The sequence below is a fragment of the Procambarus clarkii genome, chromosome 76, assembly GCF_040958095.1.
Source record: "Procambarus clarkii isolate CNS0578487 chromosome 76, FALCON_Pclarkii_2.0, whole genome shotgun sequence".
Lineage (NCBI taxonomy): Eukaryota > Metazoa > Arthropoda > Malacostraca > Decapoda > Cambaridae > Procambarus > Procambarus clarkii.
The window spans coordinates 6,816,475-6,838,742 of NC_091225.1; the positions used below are offsets into that span (position 1 = coordinate 6,816,475).

Consider the following 22,268-nt stretch of genomic DNA (forward strand, 5'->3'; position numbering starts at 1 on the left):
AGGTCTGTGTAGTTAGTTACATTTACCTGATGATATAATTTTCATTGATTATGTGAATACCATTTCTATATGTTCATTTGCATGTTTATGTACTGTGTTGTGTGGTGAGTCAGTAGATGTGATTGCTGACTGATTGCCTAATGATGTCATTAGTATGTGGGGTATGCTGACGGCATCATTATGTTGCAGGTTTGTGTAGTATTGTTATCAGTTTATACATTATTATTGCCCCAGGAACTGTGTTGAGGGTTTAAGGGACCTCTAGGATTATTCAGGGGAATTCACAGTACTTAATGAGAGCAGGCAATTGATGGGTTAATTGCCTTGCTGAGGTAAGTGTGTGTGTTCACAGTAGTCCTTTGCAACGGGTACAAGATAAGGGGGCAGTAATATTGGTATACTCTTGTGTGTTGCACAACTGTGTGTCATTATTGTGTGGGCACAGTAATTAGCGAGTTGCAGTAGCCGCAACCATATGTGGGCAGTGCATTTATGATGTTGCATGCCATTGTAGTGTGACCTATGTAACGCTGGGGTTACTTTGTTTCTTTAAGTTGTGTTGAGGACTTAAGGATTCAGTGAGTTAATTAAGTAAGGGGTAATTAACTGGATAAGGGGTGCACACTTAGTATTGTGGAGTGAGTGAGGGCTGTTATGAGAGAAAACTGTGTTGAGCTTGAGTGAGATACGTCTCGGGAGCAATTAATTGTCCGTGTGACAACTAATTGACCACTTTAGCTAATTATGTAATTAGCCTTCTCATCATGAATTCATGTAGTGGGAGAGGATCTGTCAGAGGCTGTCAGTATTTGTGTTAACGTAATTTGCTCGAGACTAATTACCTTTCTGGGGTATAGTAATTAGTGGCTCGGGTTAATTAGTGGAGTAATTAACATTGGAGAGCTCCAATGACTCGGTAAAGCGAGGTCATGGAGCTAGCATAAATCGTTGTATTAATCATATCCTGTCTGAGGACAGTGGATTAGTGGCACATCTTGTTAATTAGGGGTAATTAACTCCTTTCCCGTGAATTCACAGTGTTTGATGAGACCTGCTTAGGCAGTGCGGAGTGAGACGTATTTATGGATGATTAATTATCGGTCCTGGTGACAGTTAATTAATTGCTCAGAATTAATTAGGGAATTAATTAGGGTAATTAACACTAACTAGTAATTTTTTGACACAGACTGTTGAGAAGCTACCAAATTAGGGTAGGCTTAGTTAACGTAACTCAATGGGGATTGGGTAGCAACTGGCAGGTCAAGCGAGCGTGTCTTGACCCCCTGGTGGCCACGAGTGAATCCCCGAAGACAAGTGGTGTCCACCTTGTCGATGATCCAACGACGACTAGTTGGCTGGTTCGCCTTTGCCGTGCACGTCTCTCCTCACTGCAGCTCTTCCTTCATGCACATATTGAAAACACCGCAAGATGGCACTGCTCTCGGCTTCCTCCCTTGCTCACTGAATATGTTGACTCTTTTCTGTAGTCTCGTCGTCAGTACTTATTACTTCTCCATAGACTCAGACTGTCTTCTCTTCAGTCTCACTCAACAACCAAAGTTCGCACCCACAGGAACTGACACACAGCTCTTTCCAGTGCCACTCAACTACCAAACGATCACAGGTCGTGTCGGCCTGTGGCTCCTGGTGCCCTCTTCTACTAGCAAAGCATTACCTACGATGCTTCCCCTAGGAAAATACAAGCCTTCCTTGTCGTTTGTACTAGTAACTATTGCTGAATAAACTCTTCCAGAGGCCTCTGCCCCTCCCAGATTAGAGAGCTCTCGAGCTCACCTCCCCTCGGTTGCATCACTGGAAAAGCTCTAGCGTTTTCTTCCTGCCTTGAGCCGCGGGCGCCCACCGACCTGCTACGTCGGTGGGTGGACGCCACGCCATTGGTCAACAATGCCACACACCCGGTACTGACCAATCAACAGGCGGCTGCCGAGGCTGGGCATATTATCTGCCATATATAACCTAGACATGCAAGGCATATTAACCTAGTATTACATAACCATAAGGGGTTCTTAATTTTATCCCCCTGTGCCTTGTGAACAGAGGGAATAAGAGAGAGAGCTGACTGTGTGTGCACGGTTGACATAGATATTGACAACTCTTAACTTTTACCCATGCATTTAAGCGTAATTAAGTTCACTTACGAGTCTGAGAGTGTAGGTACGCTACCTTTCCTGGATGTAACAGTCTCGGACAGGAATGGTGGCTTTCACACTATGAAAATCAACAAATGAATGCATTAATGGTTGAAACGACTGCCGAAATTCCTCGCGAACGATCGAGAAGTAGTCGATTTCAAAGTAAAATGGTAAACAACTGCACATATTGGATGTGCATGTTAAATCCATGTGGTGTAGTTGTAAGACCCTCGACTGGCGTTTCACGAGCGCTTGTCCAGGGTTCGTGTCCTGGCCGGGGAGGATTTACTGGGCGTCGATCCTTAACTGTAGCCTCTGTTTACCCAACAGTAAACTGGGTACCTGGTTGTAAAACGATTTGGCAGGTCGTATTCCGGGGAACATTGGATTAAGGATTTGCCCAAAACGCTGTGAATGCTAGTGGCTGTACAAGAATTTAAGAACTCTTGTATATTAATAAGTAAAAAAAATATGTTTTCCATTTATGTAACTAAAATATCTAATGAAGAATAATCGTTAGCATTTTTTGCATCAGTATTGCTGCTACCAACAATGTCATAATGGTATGATAGACAGAATACTTAGGAACTACAAGAAATTTGCCCCAAGAGTATAACACTTATATGCTGTGCTTACTATATTAACCAGCAATGTTATATGGGATTCTTGTATTGTGATTTGTGGATTTGTACTCACTGAATTTGTGCGCTCCTTGAGGGACTTGAAGTGGGGGGGGGGGGGGGGGGTAGGAATAGCCTTAGCTACTCTATCCCTTTCAGATGTATTTGTTCTTGTCTCAGTAAACATACTTGAACTGTTCTCTCTTAACTCTAAAGGACTCAATGTAATGAGGAAATAATAATAATAACATTGAATAAATGGCTGCACTGTCTTTCAGGCTCTCCAACGGGCCACATCTAGTGGTTGCCAGTGAAACTTACCCCACACACGACCCTGTGATGGTGGACGACCCCAAGACGCCAGGAAGAAAAGTTCTTCGGTTTTTCAGTGCCTTGGCCAAGGTTCTCCAACTTCTGGCTGACACTACAAATTTTACGTGAGTTTGCCTTTTTTTATGCAACTGGAGAATTTACATCACATTCGAATTAATTAAGAATTTGTTTTACATATATTTTTTGATGTTAAATTAATATATAAATATATATCATATAAAGTATTCATTGTCTTCGAAGAGGAAGAAAGCTTAGTTTGCCATTGAAAAAAGATACATGATAGAAATCTGCCATAAAGTTAACAGAAAATTCTAGAATGTCAAGATTGAAAAGAGACCGGAACTCTCTGGAAAAAACGCCAAGCCATTATGAGTATATAGCACTTGGAATGGGTCAGGATAAGGATTTGTGATATGACAAGCGGTAAGGAATAGTGCCCATCCACTTGGAGGGTCAGGAATTGAACGCTTACTTGCATGAAGCATTACCATCTCTCTACCCTCCAGCCCAAAGTGCTGGGTACAATTGTGTACTGAGAGTAGATCGAGGATACAACAGAAATGTGTGTAAAAAGTGATCAAACATGTGTGAGCTGGTTCCATCGACCATGCAGTATATCCTAAGTGAGCTGCGAGCTGCCAAGTAGATATAACTTTAGCAAGAACTAAAATTCAAGATTGATTTTTAGAATAACAGAAGACATGTTTCATACAAGTTAGAGAGATACAAGAATGGATATTGAAAAATGTTGACATTACTGCAGCTAGAGATATTTTAAAGATCTTAGTATAGGGTAAAGTTTCCTTCTTTTGACTTTCCACATACAACCTATACCACCTAGATTTCTTTGTATTTTGTTGTATTAGAAAAACTTAGGTTTTCTAATTATGCTGAAAACTCCATCAAATAAATTCATCAGCCAGTTCTAGAAATAAAAGTGAAAATTTCTTGGTGCACAATTTTCCAGTGGTAAACCCACTGAGCACTTATTGTTTAGGTAATACTAGTTTTTAGTAATTGAGATAAAAATAATTAATTTGAATAAAAATGACGCAATCAGAGAAAGTTTCCAAAAATGTTGGTAGTGTGAAGTGAGAGGTTGGCTGAAAATAGAGCTTACTTTTCATAGTCCAATGAAAACTTATTATCCATTGATTAAAAACAAGAGTTCTTGCAAAGTTTAAGAATAACAGAAAATAAGAAAAATAAAGAGTTTCTTCCTAGCAACTTTTTTTTCAAATTGAATATAAAGTAATACATTTGTGTTTTATACAAAATTATCAAGAATTTTTTTTGTAATATTCGTATCTCATTAATAATTGAGTTGACTATTAATGAACAGGTGTTTGACGAAATCTTCATCACCAAGCATCATGGTGACCTTTGCTCACATTTACAAATTCTTTGTAAATGTGAGTGTAAATGTGAAATGTAAATCTCAATTCTTTGCTAAGAATTTACTTGCTGTCTCATACAATCAGTATATTGTTAATATTTTTAAAAGTTCATTCATGGAGATTCAATTGTAGTAAGAAATAATGCATGAATAACTTATAATATACAATAAACATGAATGCCTTCTCCTATGATACACCGAGGAGGGATGGAGAATTTGACTAGGTTCACAGAGGGTGGATGAACACTCATGGCTTCCCAATTTTTTTTAAATGAGGACATTGCCAAGCACCTATAGTGGGAAAACACCCACATCGCCCCTAAATTGTTAATGCAACAAGAAGAAATAAATTGGCCCTGATTGTGTTAATTCCATTATAAATAAACACATTAGTTAATCATTAAAGTTACTGAAAATGACCACTTTACTCCAGAAAATGGGGTTTATTTTCATTCGTCGTTATTATCTTGTCACAAAATCTATTTAACTAATGTTACATTAAAATCATCAGTTTCAGAACTGAAACCAAAATCAAATGAATCTACTAAATTATGACTCAATAAAGATTTAACATCAAACCCAAACCACTTGTTCTTCTGAATCTCAATGAAAGTGAGTTGAGTATGATGGCGAGGGAGGAGGAGGAGGAGAGCCATCATAGTTGTTGGTGAAACGTGACCGGCAAAAGAGCATGCCTCCCACAACACAGAAATTTACTGTAGAAAGCAGCGTGACTTACAAAACTCACTATTTGTTGGCAAGACCTGACAGAAATAAGAAAAGTGCAGAGGTCATTTTTTCTAAAAATACATTATTTTTAGCCATTAATATGCAACTAGGATTAAATCGGAACGATGCAGGAAAACTCCACCCAAATCAGTAAGGTTTATTCATTAGTAATTATTTAAATTTCATGTGTAATACCTGTGCTTTACACGATATCATTCGTTTTTACAGGTGTAACTTGTTGACAGGTAAATTCTGATCACATGAAACATGTCCGAGATTGTCAGATGTTGGGTGATCAGCCAACAATACCGAATTAGCTAAGACCATTTTAAATTATAACTAACACATTTGTATCAGTACTACTTACCATTTGTTTAGTACATAAATCTATATAAAAAGTTACAATGCAGTGTTCTAAACTGAATTATGAACACCCCTTCGCCCAAAATGTGTGAAGTCAAGTTTACCGGTGATAATAAATTATAAAAATAAAATCCACTCACAAGTAATAAATAAGTAATAAATACAATTAAGTGCAATTTCTTGAATCAAATCAATCTCTGGTAGATTTCACCACATAAATTATGGTCCTTTGAACCTTGATGGATCCCTTAACCCCCTGGGAGGTGCTGCTCATAACAGTCGACAACACAGTCTGGTAAGATTCAGCCGAGCAAATGCAAAATGTTTTGGACGTTTTTGTTTAGTTGCAGAAAGGTGAAATGTAGCTATTTAAATAAAGTAATCTTTTTAACGTATAAAAGTTGTTATTTTCAGTTAATCTTCAGTTTAAGTGTGTGTGTGTGTGTGTTCTTTTGTGTGAGAGTCTGTGTGTGTGTGTGTGTGTACTCACCGAGTTGTACTCACCTAGTTGTGCATGCAGGGGTTGAGCTCTGGCTCTTTGGTCCCGCCTCTCTACTTTCAATCAACTGATGTACAGATTCCTGAGCATACTGGACTCTATAATATCTACATTTGAAACTGTGTATGGAGTCAGCCTTCACCATATCACTGCCTAATGCATTCCACTTGTTAACTACTTTGATACTGAAAATGTTTTTTTCTAAAGTCCCTGTGGCTAATTTGGGTACTCAGTCTCCACCTGTACCACCTAGTTCGCGTACCACCCATGTTAAAATGTTTATCCTTATCAACTCTGTCAATTCCTCTGAGAATTTTGCTGGTAGTGATCATGTCTCCCCTAACTCCTCTGTCTTCTAGTGTCGTGAGATGCATCTCAATTGGGTCGTCGAAGAAAGTACCTTCCCTTTCACTAATACCTGCATCTCCAGTTTGTGCACTAGTCTCTTATGCGGTACTGTGTCAAAGACTTTCTGCCAATCCAAAAATATACGGTCTGCCTATCCCTCTCTTTCTTGCCTGATTTTTGTTGCATGGTCATAAAATTCAATCATTCTTGTGAGGCATGATCTGCCATCCCTGACCCCATGATGAAGTTATGATACAAAGTTCTTCCCCTACAGATGTTTCACTAGATTTTTTCACACAATCTTGTCCTTCACCTTGCATAGTATGCAAGTTAGTGATACTGGCCTGTAGTTCAGTGCCTCTTGTCTGTCACCCTTCTTGAATATCGCGACTACATTAGCCGTCTTCCAAATTTTTGGCAGTTCCCCTGTTACCAGTGATTTGTTATACTTCATGGCGAGTGGCTGACACAGAGCTTCTGCTCCTTTTTTCAGTATCCAAGGTGAGATTCCATCCAGGCCTTTAGCCTTTGTCACTTCCAACTCTAGCAGATGCTTCCTCACCTTCCCACTGGTAATAACTTATCTAGTGGTGATTGGCTAGATATTCCCTCACATATCTCTGGGACTTCCCCCTTGCTCTACTTTGAAGATCTCCTGGAATTTCTTATTAAGTTATTTGCACATTTCTTTATCATTTGTAGTGAATTTCTCTGCTTGTGAGAGGATGGTCTCTCAAGATTCTCCCACAGCTGACTTGAAGGACTCATTGCAGTGCACAGTGCACCGATCTCGTGCACAAGCCCTGTCTCTGTTAACCCTGGATAGTAAACTGTCATGTTGGGTATCTCCAGGATGCTCACTTAACCAGGAATACGTTTATAATACGGAGGCCACCGTATGTCCAGGCAGGAAGTAGATACAGGGAAGTTAAGCATCCATGCCATAGGGTCAGAACATGGCTGGTGCGAAGCGTGAGAGAGAGAGAGAGAGGGGACGCCAGCGAGGTGACAGATCTGACCTCTGGGGTCAGTCTCAACCAGCGCGATGGAGAATAACAACTGTGACGTGGTCGTGACGTGTTCATGACGTCACCTCTGCTATTGATCATGGAACGATCAATATGACTGGTTCCCGCTCTTTTGCTGCAATGCCATTGGTCAAATTGTAATCTCATGTGTGTGTCCCACGAGATGCCCTGCAGCCGCTGGCAAGGGTATTCACGTGAGGAAGTTCATAGCTAGTGGACGTGTCCTGTTCTATCTATCAGCCAATAGACTGAGCACCGTCCTTCCTCACCATCATGTTAAACTCAGTGTCTTTTCGATATACCAACACTCGCCCGGAATCGCGATCGTGACTATATTGTTCAGAAGCCTAGTGATAAATCACCAGAGCGAAACAGACTGGTATCAGGTAACCCCTGGTGACAAGTTGAGATCGTTGTGAGCGATCTGGAGTGAACTAAGGAGTGCCGCTGACTAAGTAACCTGTGTGTGACTTTACCACAGTTTACCGCATGGTACCATACAACCTGCAGCCGCCCTCAAGCCACCAGCCGCCCTGCCTCAATGTACCACGTGACGTCACCTCCCTTACTTACCGCCAGTGCCATCAAGTGTGTCTGTTAGACATACAGCACGCCCTCCTGCGAGTACCCTCCGTGTCAAGTAAGGTTTGTGGGAAAGCCTGTCCCCAATTGTCTCACATCAGAATGAGGGAAACCAGAGCTGTCAGGCCACCTACGAGTTCTTGCATAAATGTGCCTGAGTGAGTGAGTGAATAAGAGAGGTAGCCTACCTGTAGGTACAAGATATTGTTATTGTATTTTTGTGTCTGTCTGTGTTGATCTGAGGGATCAACCACAGTTCTCACATTCTTATACCTGACACATGTATAGGTGGAGACCTAGACACCCTACAGTGTATGCGTGTTTATCTGTGTGGTATCGCAACATTACACTCGTCTGTGAATGTGAGCTTCACATACACCACACATTTAGTTATTGTGTGATATTATTATTGTGCATGTTATTGCCTGTCCCACTGACAGTGCCATTGTGATTTATTGCGCATCATCATTACCCGAGTATCTGGTTGGAACTCTTGTGATTCCTTTGCATACCGGCAGTTAGGTTGCCGTGTTAATGATTGGCTGTCAACTGTGTTAAGTTAGATGTTTCTACACGAGTGGATCCGAATCGATTAGCCAGACGTCAAGAGTCTCGCTAATGCAACCATAGCATTTCTGACGCCAATCTAATGTAAATCATTGCACCCTTTGTATTAGTGGTTAGGTTAGCAAATAAACTACTGTTAAGCTTTATGCGGCGTTTCCGTTGAACCACTTCTGAATACTGCCAACTATTTACTCAAGCCTTCAGCTCCAGGTGTCTTCAACACCGAGTTGCCTATTATTCACTAAACTATAAATGTGGTGAGAACCCTAGGAGTCCCTTAAAGTGTCTTAAGCATTGAGGAGATTCCAACGATCAATTTGGACCAGGACCAGGTGAGGCTAGTCTGAGAAGAGACCCTCAAGGACTCTAACTCGACTCTGCTCCCAGGCCCTGAACGGTTGCTCTCGTATTTTCTCTGCTGATTCCGACAGCTCTGTGAAGAGTCTGCCACATGTACATTGGCAACGTATGTATTGCAGTCGGGATAGCAAAATAGAAAACACCACATCTGGCGCCCAACATGACTGGCTTAGTTTGAACCTATGAGCTAGGTTGTAAAGTAAAATTTCGAACTAAAATTTTCCCTGAAAATTCAAAAGTGACGAGCAGTATTCAGAGGACGTTTAACGCCCTGTTAGGTACACACACCACCTGTATGTCTGAGTGTGGAGAGTACAAACAGCGCTACCTGTATCTTCGCTTGGCCTTGACCGCTCATAGACCCGAGGACTACGACACTCTTACTGAACAAGAGTGTAAGGAACGAGTGGAGCAGCACTTGAGGGCCACGGAAGTGGTGATGCTACAAGCACACATGCAGGGTAGTACTGAGGTGGCGTGCACGAGTCTCATCACACTGGATGAGGCTATCGGTGGTGAGACCCAGGTGAGAGATTACACAGTGAGAGGGACCCCAGTGAAAAACAATTTGGAGGTAGAGACCCCTGTAGGTAACGTCACTGAGAATGATGTCACTAGAATCACGCACGCTGCGAGAGAAAACGGAGTCACACGGGAATCTAGCCCTTTAAATACTCCATTGGGGGATTCTACGGGGAAGAATCTCTGCCCAAAAGGTCCTTGTGGACGACGCCAGCTGAAAGAGTAGGTATTACAGGCTGGCAATTATTCACCTTAGAGGAATACCGGAACCAGGTTAGGAAGTTGGGATTCGAAGGGAATAATGTAGAAAAACAAGCTATGAAACTCTGGACTGATCAGCAGAACAGAGAAACCAGACTCTGGACTGATCAGCAGAACAGAGAGAGTACTGAACGCATAGCTCTCATGCAGTTACAAGCGAGGCAGGAGGACCAGACAAGTGGTGGTTCAACAGAGACTAACGTTGAACAAGGTAAGACTGTCAAATTACCCAAACTAGCTAACTTTCATGAAAGGGGCGACTCGATGGATGCATATATCAAGCGTTTCGAAGGTCACGCTGCTGATTGCGGGTGTGAAAGATCAAAGTGGGCATTCGCTCTTAGTCTGTTATTAAAGGAGAGGGCACTAACCATCTACCGCAGTCTGGGTCCGCACCAGCGCGGAGATTACGAGGCATTGACAACAGTGTTGCTGAACGGTTTTGGCATCAGTGCAGACCGGATGCTAGAGAATTACCGTAGTGCTCAATTGCAAAAAGGGGAGACATATGTGCTAATGTTACAGCGGTTAAAATCCAGTCTAAACCGTTACTGTGAACTCATGGAGACAACTTCTGGGAGCATGGAGTTCTATCAACTGATGATTCGCAAACAGTTTTTAGAAGCATGCGAATCGTCTCTGCACACCAAGCTCAAAGAGCAGGAAGTTGTGTCAAATCTGTCTATTGGCAAAGCAAGCTGATCTGTGGGCTGGGGCCAGGAGACAGGTGAAAGGGGTGAAACCGCACAGGAAGCATCATGTTACAGGTAATGGCGAGAGAGCTAAGTCTATGACTGGTGTGTCGGAGGAGCAGGGAAAATCCTCCAACAAGCATGTGCACAAGTGCTACAACTGTGGTAAGCCAGGTCATCATGCAGCTGATTGCAAGGCAAAACCGAAACCAGGCTACATAGCAGGTGTGAGCTCAAGTGGTAAGAAACATCCCAACGTTGGAAAGGATCAACTAGCTTGAACCCTTGAGGTGGTGGACGGAAATGTTAACGGAAAATCGGCGAAAATCTTCCATGACAAAGGCGCCACTACCCCCATGGTAAGAAAAAGCCTAGTAAAGCCAGGATCTGAGACAGGTAGATACATCTATGTCAAATTCCCAAATGGCTATGCTAAAGAGATGGTGGAGGTGGAGGTGTGGGTCGGCACACCTTACACCAAAGGAAAAATTCCTGCCATTCAACAAGAACGTGCTGTATATGGAATTTTATTGGGGAATGTCCCGGGAGTCTCTGATTGCCCAAGTCCACCCTCAAAGAAAACGGAGGAGAGTGAGGAAGCTGCCTCAGCTGGATGCAGCTGTCCTCAGTCAGCTGGTCCCACGGGTCACTCGCCTGGGGGTGACATCACAGGGAGTGACCACACCCTCACCCAGCTGAAGAATGAGGGAGAGAAAGCAAGCTGTGAAGTAATGGAGAGAGAAGCAACACCCCTGGTTGAAGCGACAGCAACTCCATTAACAGGTAACTCGCTCGTGGCAGCTGTCACCACGAGGTCAGAGAGCAACAAGCCGACTCGCCCAAAAATACCTTTGAAATTACGAAACAATCAGGGGGGTGTCTGCAAAGGTGAAAAAAACAAAAGAACGCAAGTTCAATGTAGGTGACAAGGTACTTTTGTTACTTCCCACCAGCTGGAACAAGCTCTTGCTGCAGTGGAAGGGCCCATTTATGGTAGTGGAGTGCTCACACTCGTTAAACTATGTGCTCGACGTCGATGGTGCCAGGCAGAAGAACAACGTCAACATGCTCAAACGCTACGAGGACCCACCTGTAGATGGATACACAAAGCCGAAGAAGCATGTAAGACGTAAGAACAGCAGAGGACCTCGGGGCTCGACATCGACAAAGCCGATCGACCACCCACTGCTCTCAGCAACGATCGCCGGTGGTTCAATGATAACCGCCGACGAGGAGGTAGGTCAGCCAGGTCTCTTCAATCAACAGCAGCAGGAGACACACCGAGATGTTAAGGTTGATGATCAGGTGTCTGAAGATCAAGTCAACCAGGTCACTCGACTGGTGGCAGTTGTGGGAACCGACCTGTGAGATTTATATTTATTTAATTGATATGAATATATATAGAATTTATATTTACGTTAATTTATATACTTCGATAGCAATTTGTATGATAATGAGTGGACTGTATTTCTGCAATAATCTCATATTCTCACAAATCGATCCTCTACACACTAGTGGGGTTTATATTAATTTAATTTATATGTATGCAGCCAATCATACTACAGTATTAGACTACATACATTGATGAGGTTCCTTATCTTATTTGTACAGCAGGCCTTAGTCCACCAGGTATAACCAGGATGTAGACACCACATTTTCCCTCTTTGAGGTAGCTTCCATCACCCTGGTAACTGATGCACAAAGCATGCTTCCTCGTCTTGACCTGTCAAAAGGGCGCTAGCTGTAAAGCCAGATTCCTATATATGACAGCTATATCAGAGAAACCCTGTACGTGGAACAATGAAGACCTGGGCTAATTACCTTTAGTTTGAGGCTGCCTCGTGCTCTAACCGGGTCACCCTATATCCACTGACATTAATGGCCATAAATGAAAGATAAATGGGTTTCGGAAGAACACTTAACTTGGATCTGTTGACATCGTGTTGATGATGGTACACCTTTGGTTTCCATAAAACTACGTTCAAGTCAAATTAACAGGAGCCGTATTTGCTCCCGTGAGCCTCTGGTCTAGTCAAAACAATGGCTGCCCCTCCCTCACCCCTGACGCCTGGCTTACATTGTCCAGATGACAGAAAGTGATAGAAGGGTCACATTTACTCTACTTTAATATTGATAATTAAGTTAATTTTTATGAGATGTTTTTATGATGGTAAAGTCCAAAGACTAATGTATTTAAGAATAATTCCCAGCAGAATAGCTGGTGAATTTATAATAGTATGTGGTGATGATATCCCGTTTTCTATAGACGGTAATTCCACTACAGGTTACATTTTCTATGGGTAACTTGTTTATACAATACAGCAGCAATTATTATCTGTCTGTATGATATTATTATGTGGTGTCGGATTTTCCGACAGCAGAGTACAAAGAGGTACTCGCTGACATCACTAAAGTAGCACAGGTGAAGCGTTTCACGTTTAAAGTAGATCACCAACCCCTCAGCCACATCGGCAAGCTTAAAAACTCAAACCCTAGAATAATGCGCTTGGTGTTGTTCCTTCAACAGTTCACATTCCGCGTGGTTTACATAAAGGGAACCGACAACGTTGGTGCTGACTGGTTGAGTAGGTCAGGGGTGATTAACGAGACGTCGAACGAGGGAGACATGAGCGAGGTATTACAACACGAATCACCTGACACTAGTTCCCAGTGTGCCTCTGATGTTTTGAGCATGACACAGGTGGAGAGAGACAGTGGACAGACTTACACCACTCAGGGTTTCAAGGCGTTGAACCAACCTAGAGCTGAAGCTCCATCCGACCACAGTGCCTGCTCAAGACCTGAACAGATAGCCACATGTGACCTGGTGACTGAAGAAATTCCTCACTTAACAAAAGGAAATTATCTAGACGAGGACCCGCCTCGCCTAGCAGTATAGAAAACGGGGACCGCTCGACCCAGCCGCACCACGTGCACTCAGAGTACGTGCATGTACATCAGCGGTGAGAGGTTAGAGCGAGTCAGCACTGTGTGGAGCTCGGTCTTTCGCTGGAGGGGGGTGATGTGAGAGGATGGTCTCTAAAGATTCTCCCACAGCTGACTCATTGGCTCATTGCAGTGCACAGTGCACCGATCTCTTGCACAAGCCCTATCTCTGTTAACCATGGATAGAAAACTGTCATGTTGGGTATCTCCAGGATGCTCACTTAACCAGGAATACGTTTATAATACGAAGGCCGTCGTATGTCCAGGCAGGATGTAGATACAGGGAAGTTAAGCATCCATGCCATAGTGTCAGAATATGGCTGGTGCGAAGAGTGAGAGAGAAAGAGAGAGGGGATGCCAGTGAGGAGACAGATCTGACCCTGAGGTCAGCCTCAACCAGTGCGATGGAGAATAACAACTCTGCCATGGTCGTGACGTGTTCATGACGTCACCTCTGCTACTGACCATGGAACGATCAATATGATTGGTTCCCGCTCTTTTGCTGCAATGCTATTGGTCAAATTGTAATCCCTTGTCTGTATCCCACGAGATGCCCTGCAGCCGCTGGCAAGGGTATTCACGTGAGGAGGTTCGTAGCTAGTGGACGTGTCCTGTTCTGTCTATCGGCCAATAGACTGAACACCGTCCTTTCCTCGCCATCAAGTTAAACTCAGTGTCTTTTCGATATACCAACGCTCACCCAGAATCGCGATCGTGACTATATTGTTCAGAAGCCTAGTGATAAATCACCAGAGCGAAACAGACTGGTATCAGGTAACCCCTAGTGACAAGTTGAGATCGTTGTGAGTGACCTAAAGTGAACTAAGGAGTGCCGCTGCCTAAGTAACCTGTGTGTGACTTTACCACAGTTTACCGCATGGTACCATATTGCCTGCAGCCGCCACTGTCCAAAGCATGTAGCTAGATTCAAGCCGCCCTGCCTCACTGTACGATGTGACGTCACCACCCTTAGTCACCGCCAGTGCCATCAAGTGTGTGCATGTGTCTGTTAGACATACAGCGCACCCTCCTACCTTGAGGTTACCTTGAGGAGCTTCCGAGGCTTAGCGTCCCCGTGGCCCGGTCGTCGACCAGGCCTCCTGGTTGCTGGACTGATCAACCAGGCTGTTGGACACGGCTGCTCGCAGCCTGACGTATGAGTCACAGCCTGGTTGATCAGGTATCCTTTGGAGGTGCTTATCCAGTTCTCTCTTGAACACTGTGAGGGGTCGGCCAGTTATGCCCCTTATGTGTAGCGGAAGCGTGTTGAACAGTCTCGGGCCTCTGATGTTGATAGAGTTCTCTCTCAGAGTACCTGTTGCACCTCCGCTTTTCAACGGGGGTATTCTGCACATCCTGCCATGTCTTCTGGTCTCATGTGATGTTATTTCTGTGTGCAGGTTTGGGACCAGCCCCTCTAACATTTTCCACGTGTAAATTATTGTATATCTCTCCCGCCTGCGCTCAAGGGAGTACAGATTTAGGCTCTTTAGTCGGTCCCAATAGTTTAGGTGTTTTACTGAGTGAATTCTAGCAGTATAGGATCTCTGCACGCTCTCCAGGTCAGCAATTTCTCCAGCTTTGAAAGGGGCTGTCATTGTGCAGCAGTACTCCACTCTAGAGAGCACAAGCGTTTTGAAAAGTGTCATCATCGGTATAGCATCTCTAGTGCGAAAAGTTCTTGTTATCCAACCTGTCATTTTTCTTGCAGTTGTGACGGCTACTTTATTGTGTTCTTTAAAGGTAAGGTCTTCCGACATGAGTACACCCAGATTTTTTACATTGCCTTTTCGTTCTATGTCATGATTTGCCTGAGTTTTGTACGTGGTTTCCGTTTTTATATTTTCATTTTTTCCATAGCGCATGAGCTGGAACTTATCTTCATTAAACACCATATTATTTTCTGTAGCCAATAGAAAGACCTGATCTACATCTGACTGGAGGTTTGCTGTGTCCTCTATGTTGCCTACTCTCATGAAGATCCTAATGTCATCTGCAAAGGATGATACAGTGCTATAGGTTGTGTTCTGGTCTATGTCCGATATGAGGATGAGAAAAAGTACTGGAGCAAGCACAGTACCCTGGGGAACTGAGCTCTTCACGGTTGATGGGCTGGATTTTATTTTGTTGACTATTACACGTTGGGTTCTGTTGGTCAGGAAATTGTAGATCCATCTTCCTATTTTTCCGGTAATTCCTTTTGAACGCATTTTATGTGCAATAACGCCATGATCACATTTATCAAAAGCTTTTGCGAAATCTGTGTAAATTACATCAGCGTTTTGTTTGTCTTCCATAGCATCTAATGCCATATCATAGTGATCCAGCAACTGCGACAGACAAGAGCGCCCTGTTCTGAAACCGTGTTGTCCGGGGTTATGGAGATGCTGTGATTCCATGTATTTTGTGATCTTACTTCTTAGCACTCTCTCAAAATTTTTTATAATGTGCGATGTTAGTGCTATCGGTCTGTAATTTTTTGCCTCTGCCTTATTTCCTCCTTTATGAAGTGGTGCTATCTCTGTTGTTTTTAGTATATCAGGAATAACGCCAGTATCTAGGCTTTGTCTCCACAGAATGTGGAGGGCCTGCGATAGTGGTTTTTTTCAGTTCTTGATGAATATGGAGTTCCAAGAATCCGGGTTTGGTGCAGAGTGCATAGGCATACTGTTTATGGCTTCTTCAAAATCTAGTGGGGATAGGGTGACGTCTGATATATGATTTGATGTTGGTATCAGATCCATGAAAAATTCATTTGGGTTATCAATCTTTAGTGCGTTTAATGGCTCACTGAAAACAGAGTCGTATGGCTTCCTCAGTAGCTCGCTCATTTCTTTGTTGTTATCGGTGAAAGTTCCATCTCCCTTTCGCAGGGGCCCGATACTAGATGTGGTTTTTGATCTTGATTTTGCATAGGAGAAAAAATATTTCGGATTTCTCTCTATTTCACTGATGGCCTTTTGCTCTCTTTGCCTCTCCTGGGTTTTGTATGATTCTTGTAGCTTGAGTTCAATTGTTTCTATTTCTCTACCTAACCTTCTTCGCCGTTCTTGAGATAAGGTGTGACTCTCAAGTTGTTCCGCGATTCATTTTCTTCGCCTATATAGGGAACGACGTTCCCGTTCCAATCTGCATCTCTTTCTCTTTTTTCTTAGGGGTATGCAGTTTGAACATATTTCTAGTGCTACTGAGCTTATTTTTTCCAGGCACTGGTTCAGGTTTGCATTTTCTAGCTGTTCTTCCCAATTTATTTCTGTGAAGTCCTGGTTTATTTGCTCCCAGTTTATCTGTTTATTATTGAAGTTGAATTTGCTGAAATCTCCTCCACCGGGAATCTGGACTGCTTTTGAAGGTCTACTCCCCATGGTTGTCCTAGCTTCAATTAAGTTGTGATCTGAGTAACAGGTATTTGTAATCATTATGTTCCTGATCAATTCATCATTATTAGTGAAAATGAGGTCCAGCGTGTTCTCCTTCCTAGTTGGTTCTACTATTTGCTGGTTTAAGGCAAACCTGTCGCACATCCGTAGCAGGTCATTTGCATGTGCCTGTTCATTTAGGCTACTTCATGGTATTCTTTCTGATATTACTGTATTAGCCAGGTGCTTCCATTTCAGGTGCCGTGAGTACCCTCCGTGTCATGCACGGTTTGTGGGAAGGCCTGTCGCTAATGATCTCACGTCAAAATGAACAAAACCAGCTGTCAGGCCACCTACGAGTTCTTGCATATTTGTGCCTGAGTGAGTGAGTGAATACGAGAGGTAGCCTACCTGTAAGTACAATATCTTGTTATTGTATTATTGTGTCTTTCTGTGTTGATCTGAGGGATCAACCACTGTTCTCACATTCTTATACCTGACACATGTATAGGTGGAGACCTAGACACCCGACGGTGTATGCGTGTTTATCTGTGTGGTATCACGACATTACACTCGTCTGTGAATGTGAGCTTCACATACACCACACATTTAGTTATTGTGTGATATTATTGTTGTGCATGTTATTGCCTGGCCCATTGACAGTGCCATTGTGATTTATTGTGCATCATCATTACCCGAGTATATGGTTGGAACTCCTGTGATCCCTTTGAACACCGGCAGTTAGGTTTGCCGTGTTAATGATTGGCTGTCAACTATGTTAAGTTAGGTGTTTCTCCACGAGTGGATCCGAATCGATTAGCCAGATGTCAAGAGTCTCGCTAATGCAACCATAGCCTTTCTGACGCCAATCTAAAATAAATCAAGCACCCTTTGTATTAGTGGTTAAGTCAGTAAATAAACTACTGTTAAGCTTTATGCGGCGTTTCCGTTGAACCACTTCTGAATACTGCTAACTATTTAGTCAAGCCTTCAGCTCCAGGTGTCTTCAATACCGAGTTGCCTATTATTCACTAATCTTTAAATGTGGTGAGGACCCTAGGAGTCCCTTAAAGTGTCTTTAGCATTGAGGAGATTCCAGCGATCAACGTGGACCAGGACTAGGTGAGGCTAGTCTGAGAAGAGACCCTTAAGGACTCTAACTTGATCTTGCTCCCAGGCCCTGTACTATTGCTCTCCTATTTTCTCTGCTGATTCCGATAGCTTCGTGAAGCGTCTGCCACATGTACATTGTCGACGTACGCATTGCAATCGGGAAAGCAAAATAGAAAACCCCACACTACTCCTATCCTCATGTTAATTAGCTGTTTCTTCACTGTTGTTTTTCTCCTGATGTGGCTGTGCAGCAATTTAGGTTGGGTCATTGCCTTGCTTGTTAAATCATTTTCATATTGTTTTTCTGCCTCTCTTCTCACCCTTACGTATTTTTTCATGACGCTCTGGTATCTTTCTCTGCTCACTTGTGTCCTATTATTTCTATAGTTTCTCCACTCTCTTGTACTTAGTTGCTATGCAAGCTTAAATCTCTGATTAAACCATAGGTTTCTCGTCTTCATTTAATTTTTACCTTTTGTACTGGGACGAACTTGTCTGCCACCTCCTTAAGCTTCTGTTTGATGTAGTCTATCATACCTTAGGCCATCTTTCCTCTGAGCTCGGTTTTGCAAGTTATATCTGTTAGGAATTTTCTTATCTCCTCCTAGTTTCCCTTTTGGAATGTCATCCTTTTGTTTTCTGTGCCCTTCCTTGGGTACTTTAATCCTTCCTCGATCAGATACTCAAACATCAGTAAACTGTGATCATTAATTCTCACGGGGGCTTCCAAACCGATTTCCCTTATATCAAAGTCATTAAGTGTGAAGTCTAGGTCGAGTCACGCTGGTTCATCATTGACACTCATTCTTGTGGATTCCCTGAAATGCTGACTAAAAAAGTCTCTTGTCACCACTTCCAACTGCTTAGCTCTCCATGTTTCCTCACCTCCGAGTGGTTCCTTGTTTGCCCAGTCTATCCTTCTAGGATTTAATTTCCCCATCATATTTCTACAGCCAGCAGGGGCTGCTTTCTCAATTCTAGTGTTGACAGCCATGTTGTTTCTGTCATATTCTTGCCAGTGTCTTTTGTCATTTGGTGGAGGGTTATATAACACTGCTACTGCTACTCTCGGTATTCCCATTGTCATGTTGCCTGTAACGTAGATTCTGAGCCCCTCGCAGCCTGGGATAACGATCTCCTCAAAACTCCATTCCTTTCTTATCAGTAGGGCCACTCTGCCTTTTCCCCTTCCTTTCCTCTTTCTCCTTATTACAGTGTAGTTGTACAGAAAAATCCTGCATTTGTTATGACTCCTGAGATGCTTTGTTCATTGGATTTATCACACTATTGTGATGTCTGTGTGTCCTGAGAGTTTTGTTTCCGTGAGTCCAATTACGTCAATAGAAGAAAGCGAGACAAAAAAAGGAATATATTTTGAGAAAAGATGGGATTGTATCGTGCCAACTAGACCCCCATGGACGGAATATTGAATTTTTGTTTAGCGTATTAATTTGTGCTCACCAAATTGTGAATTTTTGTTTATTGTGTTTTATGGGCTTTATGTAACAAATTAGAGCATGTTTGGCATGGTGAAATGTGAATTCCAAAGGGTGTGTATATTGAATATGTGTTTGGGATATAATACATTAGTATTTGAAGTACAAATATAAAACGAGTATAGGATGGAAGGGGTGAATGCTAAGTGAATAGTATAGTGAGCCCTTTACACAGCTCTATTTTCTGTAATGGTCAGTGATTGCCTGAGGGTGCAGGCGCGGTCATTGACCAATCAGGAGGCGAGTAGAAAAATTCACTCTGCATCCTGCGTCATTGACCATTCAGGAGGTATTGCGGTTGGAGTTGTCGCTGATTCTTCTTTATGGACAACCAACCCAAAACTCGGTAGAGTGCTTATACTTTACCAGATCACCCTGGGCGCTTCTGGCTCTTTGAGAGGGGCTCAACGTCACACATTTAGGGGATGCGGCTCCAATACTTAGCCTCGTTGTCACGTGTACACACCCACTCGAGCCACTGTGACTCCCCACTCTCTCCTTATGTGATATAATCTCCTCAATTCCCTTTGACTTATAATTATTCCATTCTACCCTGTCCACAGCTGTGGTTCTTGGTTTTTTCTCTCTCTCTCCTTCTTTCCTACTTCCTGGGAAGCCTAGCTAGGACAAGTGCAAACAACAGCAAATTTGAATACATTTACTGGACAAAGCACATACACAATAGATGCACAAATATAATAATAATAATAATAATAATAATAATAATAATAATAATAATAATGAATCCTATACTCTATACTACTTCAGTCAGGTCGCACTCCAACACCATCAAAACTCTATCATCTGCTTATCAAGTGGTATCCTATCTCCTGATTCACCACCTAATACTACCAACCTCCTCAAGTAGGTCAAGTCTTATAACTGTGACGGGAAAGTGTAGGAGTGTAGATGTTCGGCAGTCCTCCAATGGCTGGTGTCAATGCCTAGTCACACTTACAAGGAAAAGACTGCTTGGCTTTTTGTCTGTGGTAAAGTAAGGGAAGACACGCAAAACACATAGTATGAACAATGAAACTTTAATTAATATAGAAAACAAATATAGGGCAAAGACAATCCCTTGGCTATGTACAGTGCAAACAAACAAGTCAAAAACATATAACATAAATGAAGAATAGGGATGACGTTAGTCTACAACAATATAAAGACAAAGTGATTAAACAGGTGCTGAGAATATGGGGCTAGCTGAGAAACATCCACCTGATTCACAGCGTATATCAGTTAGTTGTTCACGGCTTGAGAGCACAAGGATATTCTGACTTCAGTGGCTGGTTCAAGCCCAGACATCGACTTGTAGAGGGCGCTGAGGTGCAGAGGTGCAGGTGTGCAGTCAGCGGGTCACCAATCAGAAGCAGGCAAGCTGGGAATGGTAGTTTGCTGGTTGATGATGGAGCCGGCATGGAGGGAGTGGAGTCTTGGGTACGTTTGCCTCCTGGTCAAAACGTTTTGTGCTACTGGTAGACGTATCTTGAAGGTAGCATCTTATTGTTGTATAATATACGTAACTTTATTTAGAGAAGAGCAGGCTCGATCTCTCTCTTGAAAGAGATTATCGTCACATAACACAATGTTGCACTATCAGCAAGAGAATATATATCTATAAACAAGTGAAAAGAAAACCAGCGTATGAATGCAATAACAAAAATATTAGTATAAATGTTCCTTGATATACAACAATGATCGATCGATCACCCTATCAGTCCTAGAACACATATGTATGTCTTTGCAGGTAATCCAGCCTACGACTGTAACTCTATACTTCAGTATAAGTACTCCTTGGCACAAAAATGGCAAACAATCACTCAACTTTCACTGCGTCTTCCATGCTCCTCTCACAGGTTGAGGTCCAACTCCTTACTATAGGGACTGTTCTTCCACAGAGCTCAGTACCTTCCACAACCTTGGAGTCTCATGAACTACTCCTTCTCTGCTGGCTTCGAAGTTCTCAGCAACTTTCTCCCCAGACAAACCTGGAACCCATTGACACGCAAATAAAAACGTTTCCCCTTAAACACATAAACGAAAATAACCACACAATATGTTTGCATCCTACATCAATCTGCTCTCTACATACTGTGAGAGTGGACTCCCCCGTTTGGGCTGGTCCATGCTCCGCCTTGCCCGGCGGGCGACTCCTCACTCTGGGAGCGGTCCTCCGCCGCCAGTCAGTTGACTCCAGGCGGTCCACGGGAGAGGACATGCTGCTCGTCCCTCCAGCTGTCTCTCTCATCTCCGTCCTCTTATTTATTCTTCCTACCTTACGAAAACATGTCTAACGCATCAATAAACATTCACTACGATCGCTGGGCACACGATCAACTACCGGCAATCACTGTAAACTGGTTAAATGTGTGCTTACCACAAAAAGGGCCCCTGCAGGGCACTCTCCCTCTAACAGTCTGACCAGGGCGCTCCCACGGCCGACGAAAATGTCTCTGGGGGGCTTAACAAACTCTCCTTGCCGTCCAAGACTTGAGACCACATGTTCCCAGCTCGGTTCCACAGCTGGAACGTCTGCACACTTCCTTTCTCTTGAAGGTATATCAAACAGGGGATCCTCTCTAACAGGACCTCAAACGGAGCACAGCTTTCCCTCACAATGTCTGGTACTCAAGTGAGTTAACGTCCTCTCAAGTGAGCCTCACATCTCCACATCTTGTGTCAAGTCTTTACTTATTTTCTTATTCACTGCCCATTATCTTAAATTGTTTACCAAATCCAACCAATTATTTTACATCTGTTTCTTCACCTCTATATTTCCTAGACCTTCTAGTCAGGTCAGGCCTGATACAATAATTCACAAACGGGAGACTCGTTTTTTCAGCTAGTTAGGATCATAACACTCCCTCCCCCTTGTTTTTTGAGAATTATTCTAGGGGCTAA

At 43.0% G+C, this 22,268-nt stretch overlaps 1 protein-coding gene across 1 annotated transcript in view; it reads left to right on the forward strand.

Moving 5' to 3' along the window:
* Positions 1-22,268, forward strand: part of LOC123750457 (glutamate receptor-like) — a 176,874-nt gene that overhangs the window by 53,769 nt on the left and 100,837 nt on the right. Inside the window, exon 4 of the mRNA XM_069313792.1 lies at positions 3,052-3,210. Within this exon, the coding sequence (XP_069169893.1) occupies positions 3,052-3,210 (159 nt within the window). The remainder of the gene's footprint in view (positions 1-3,051; positions 3,211-22,268) is intronic.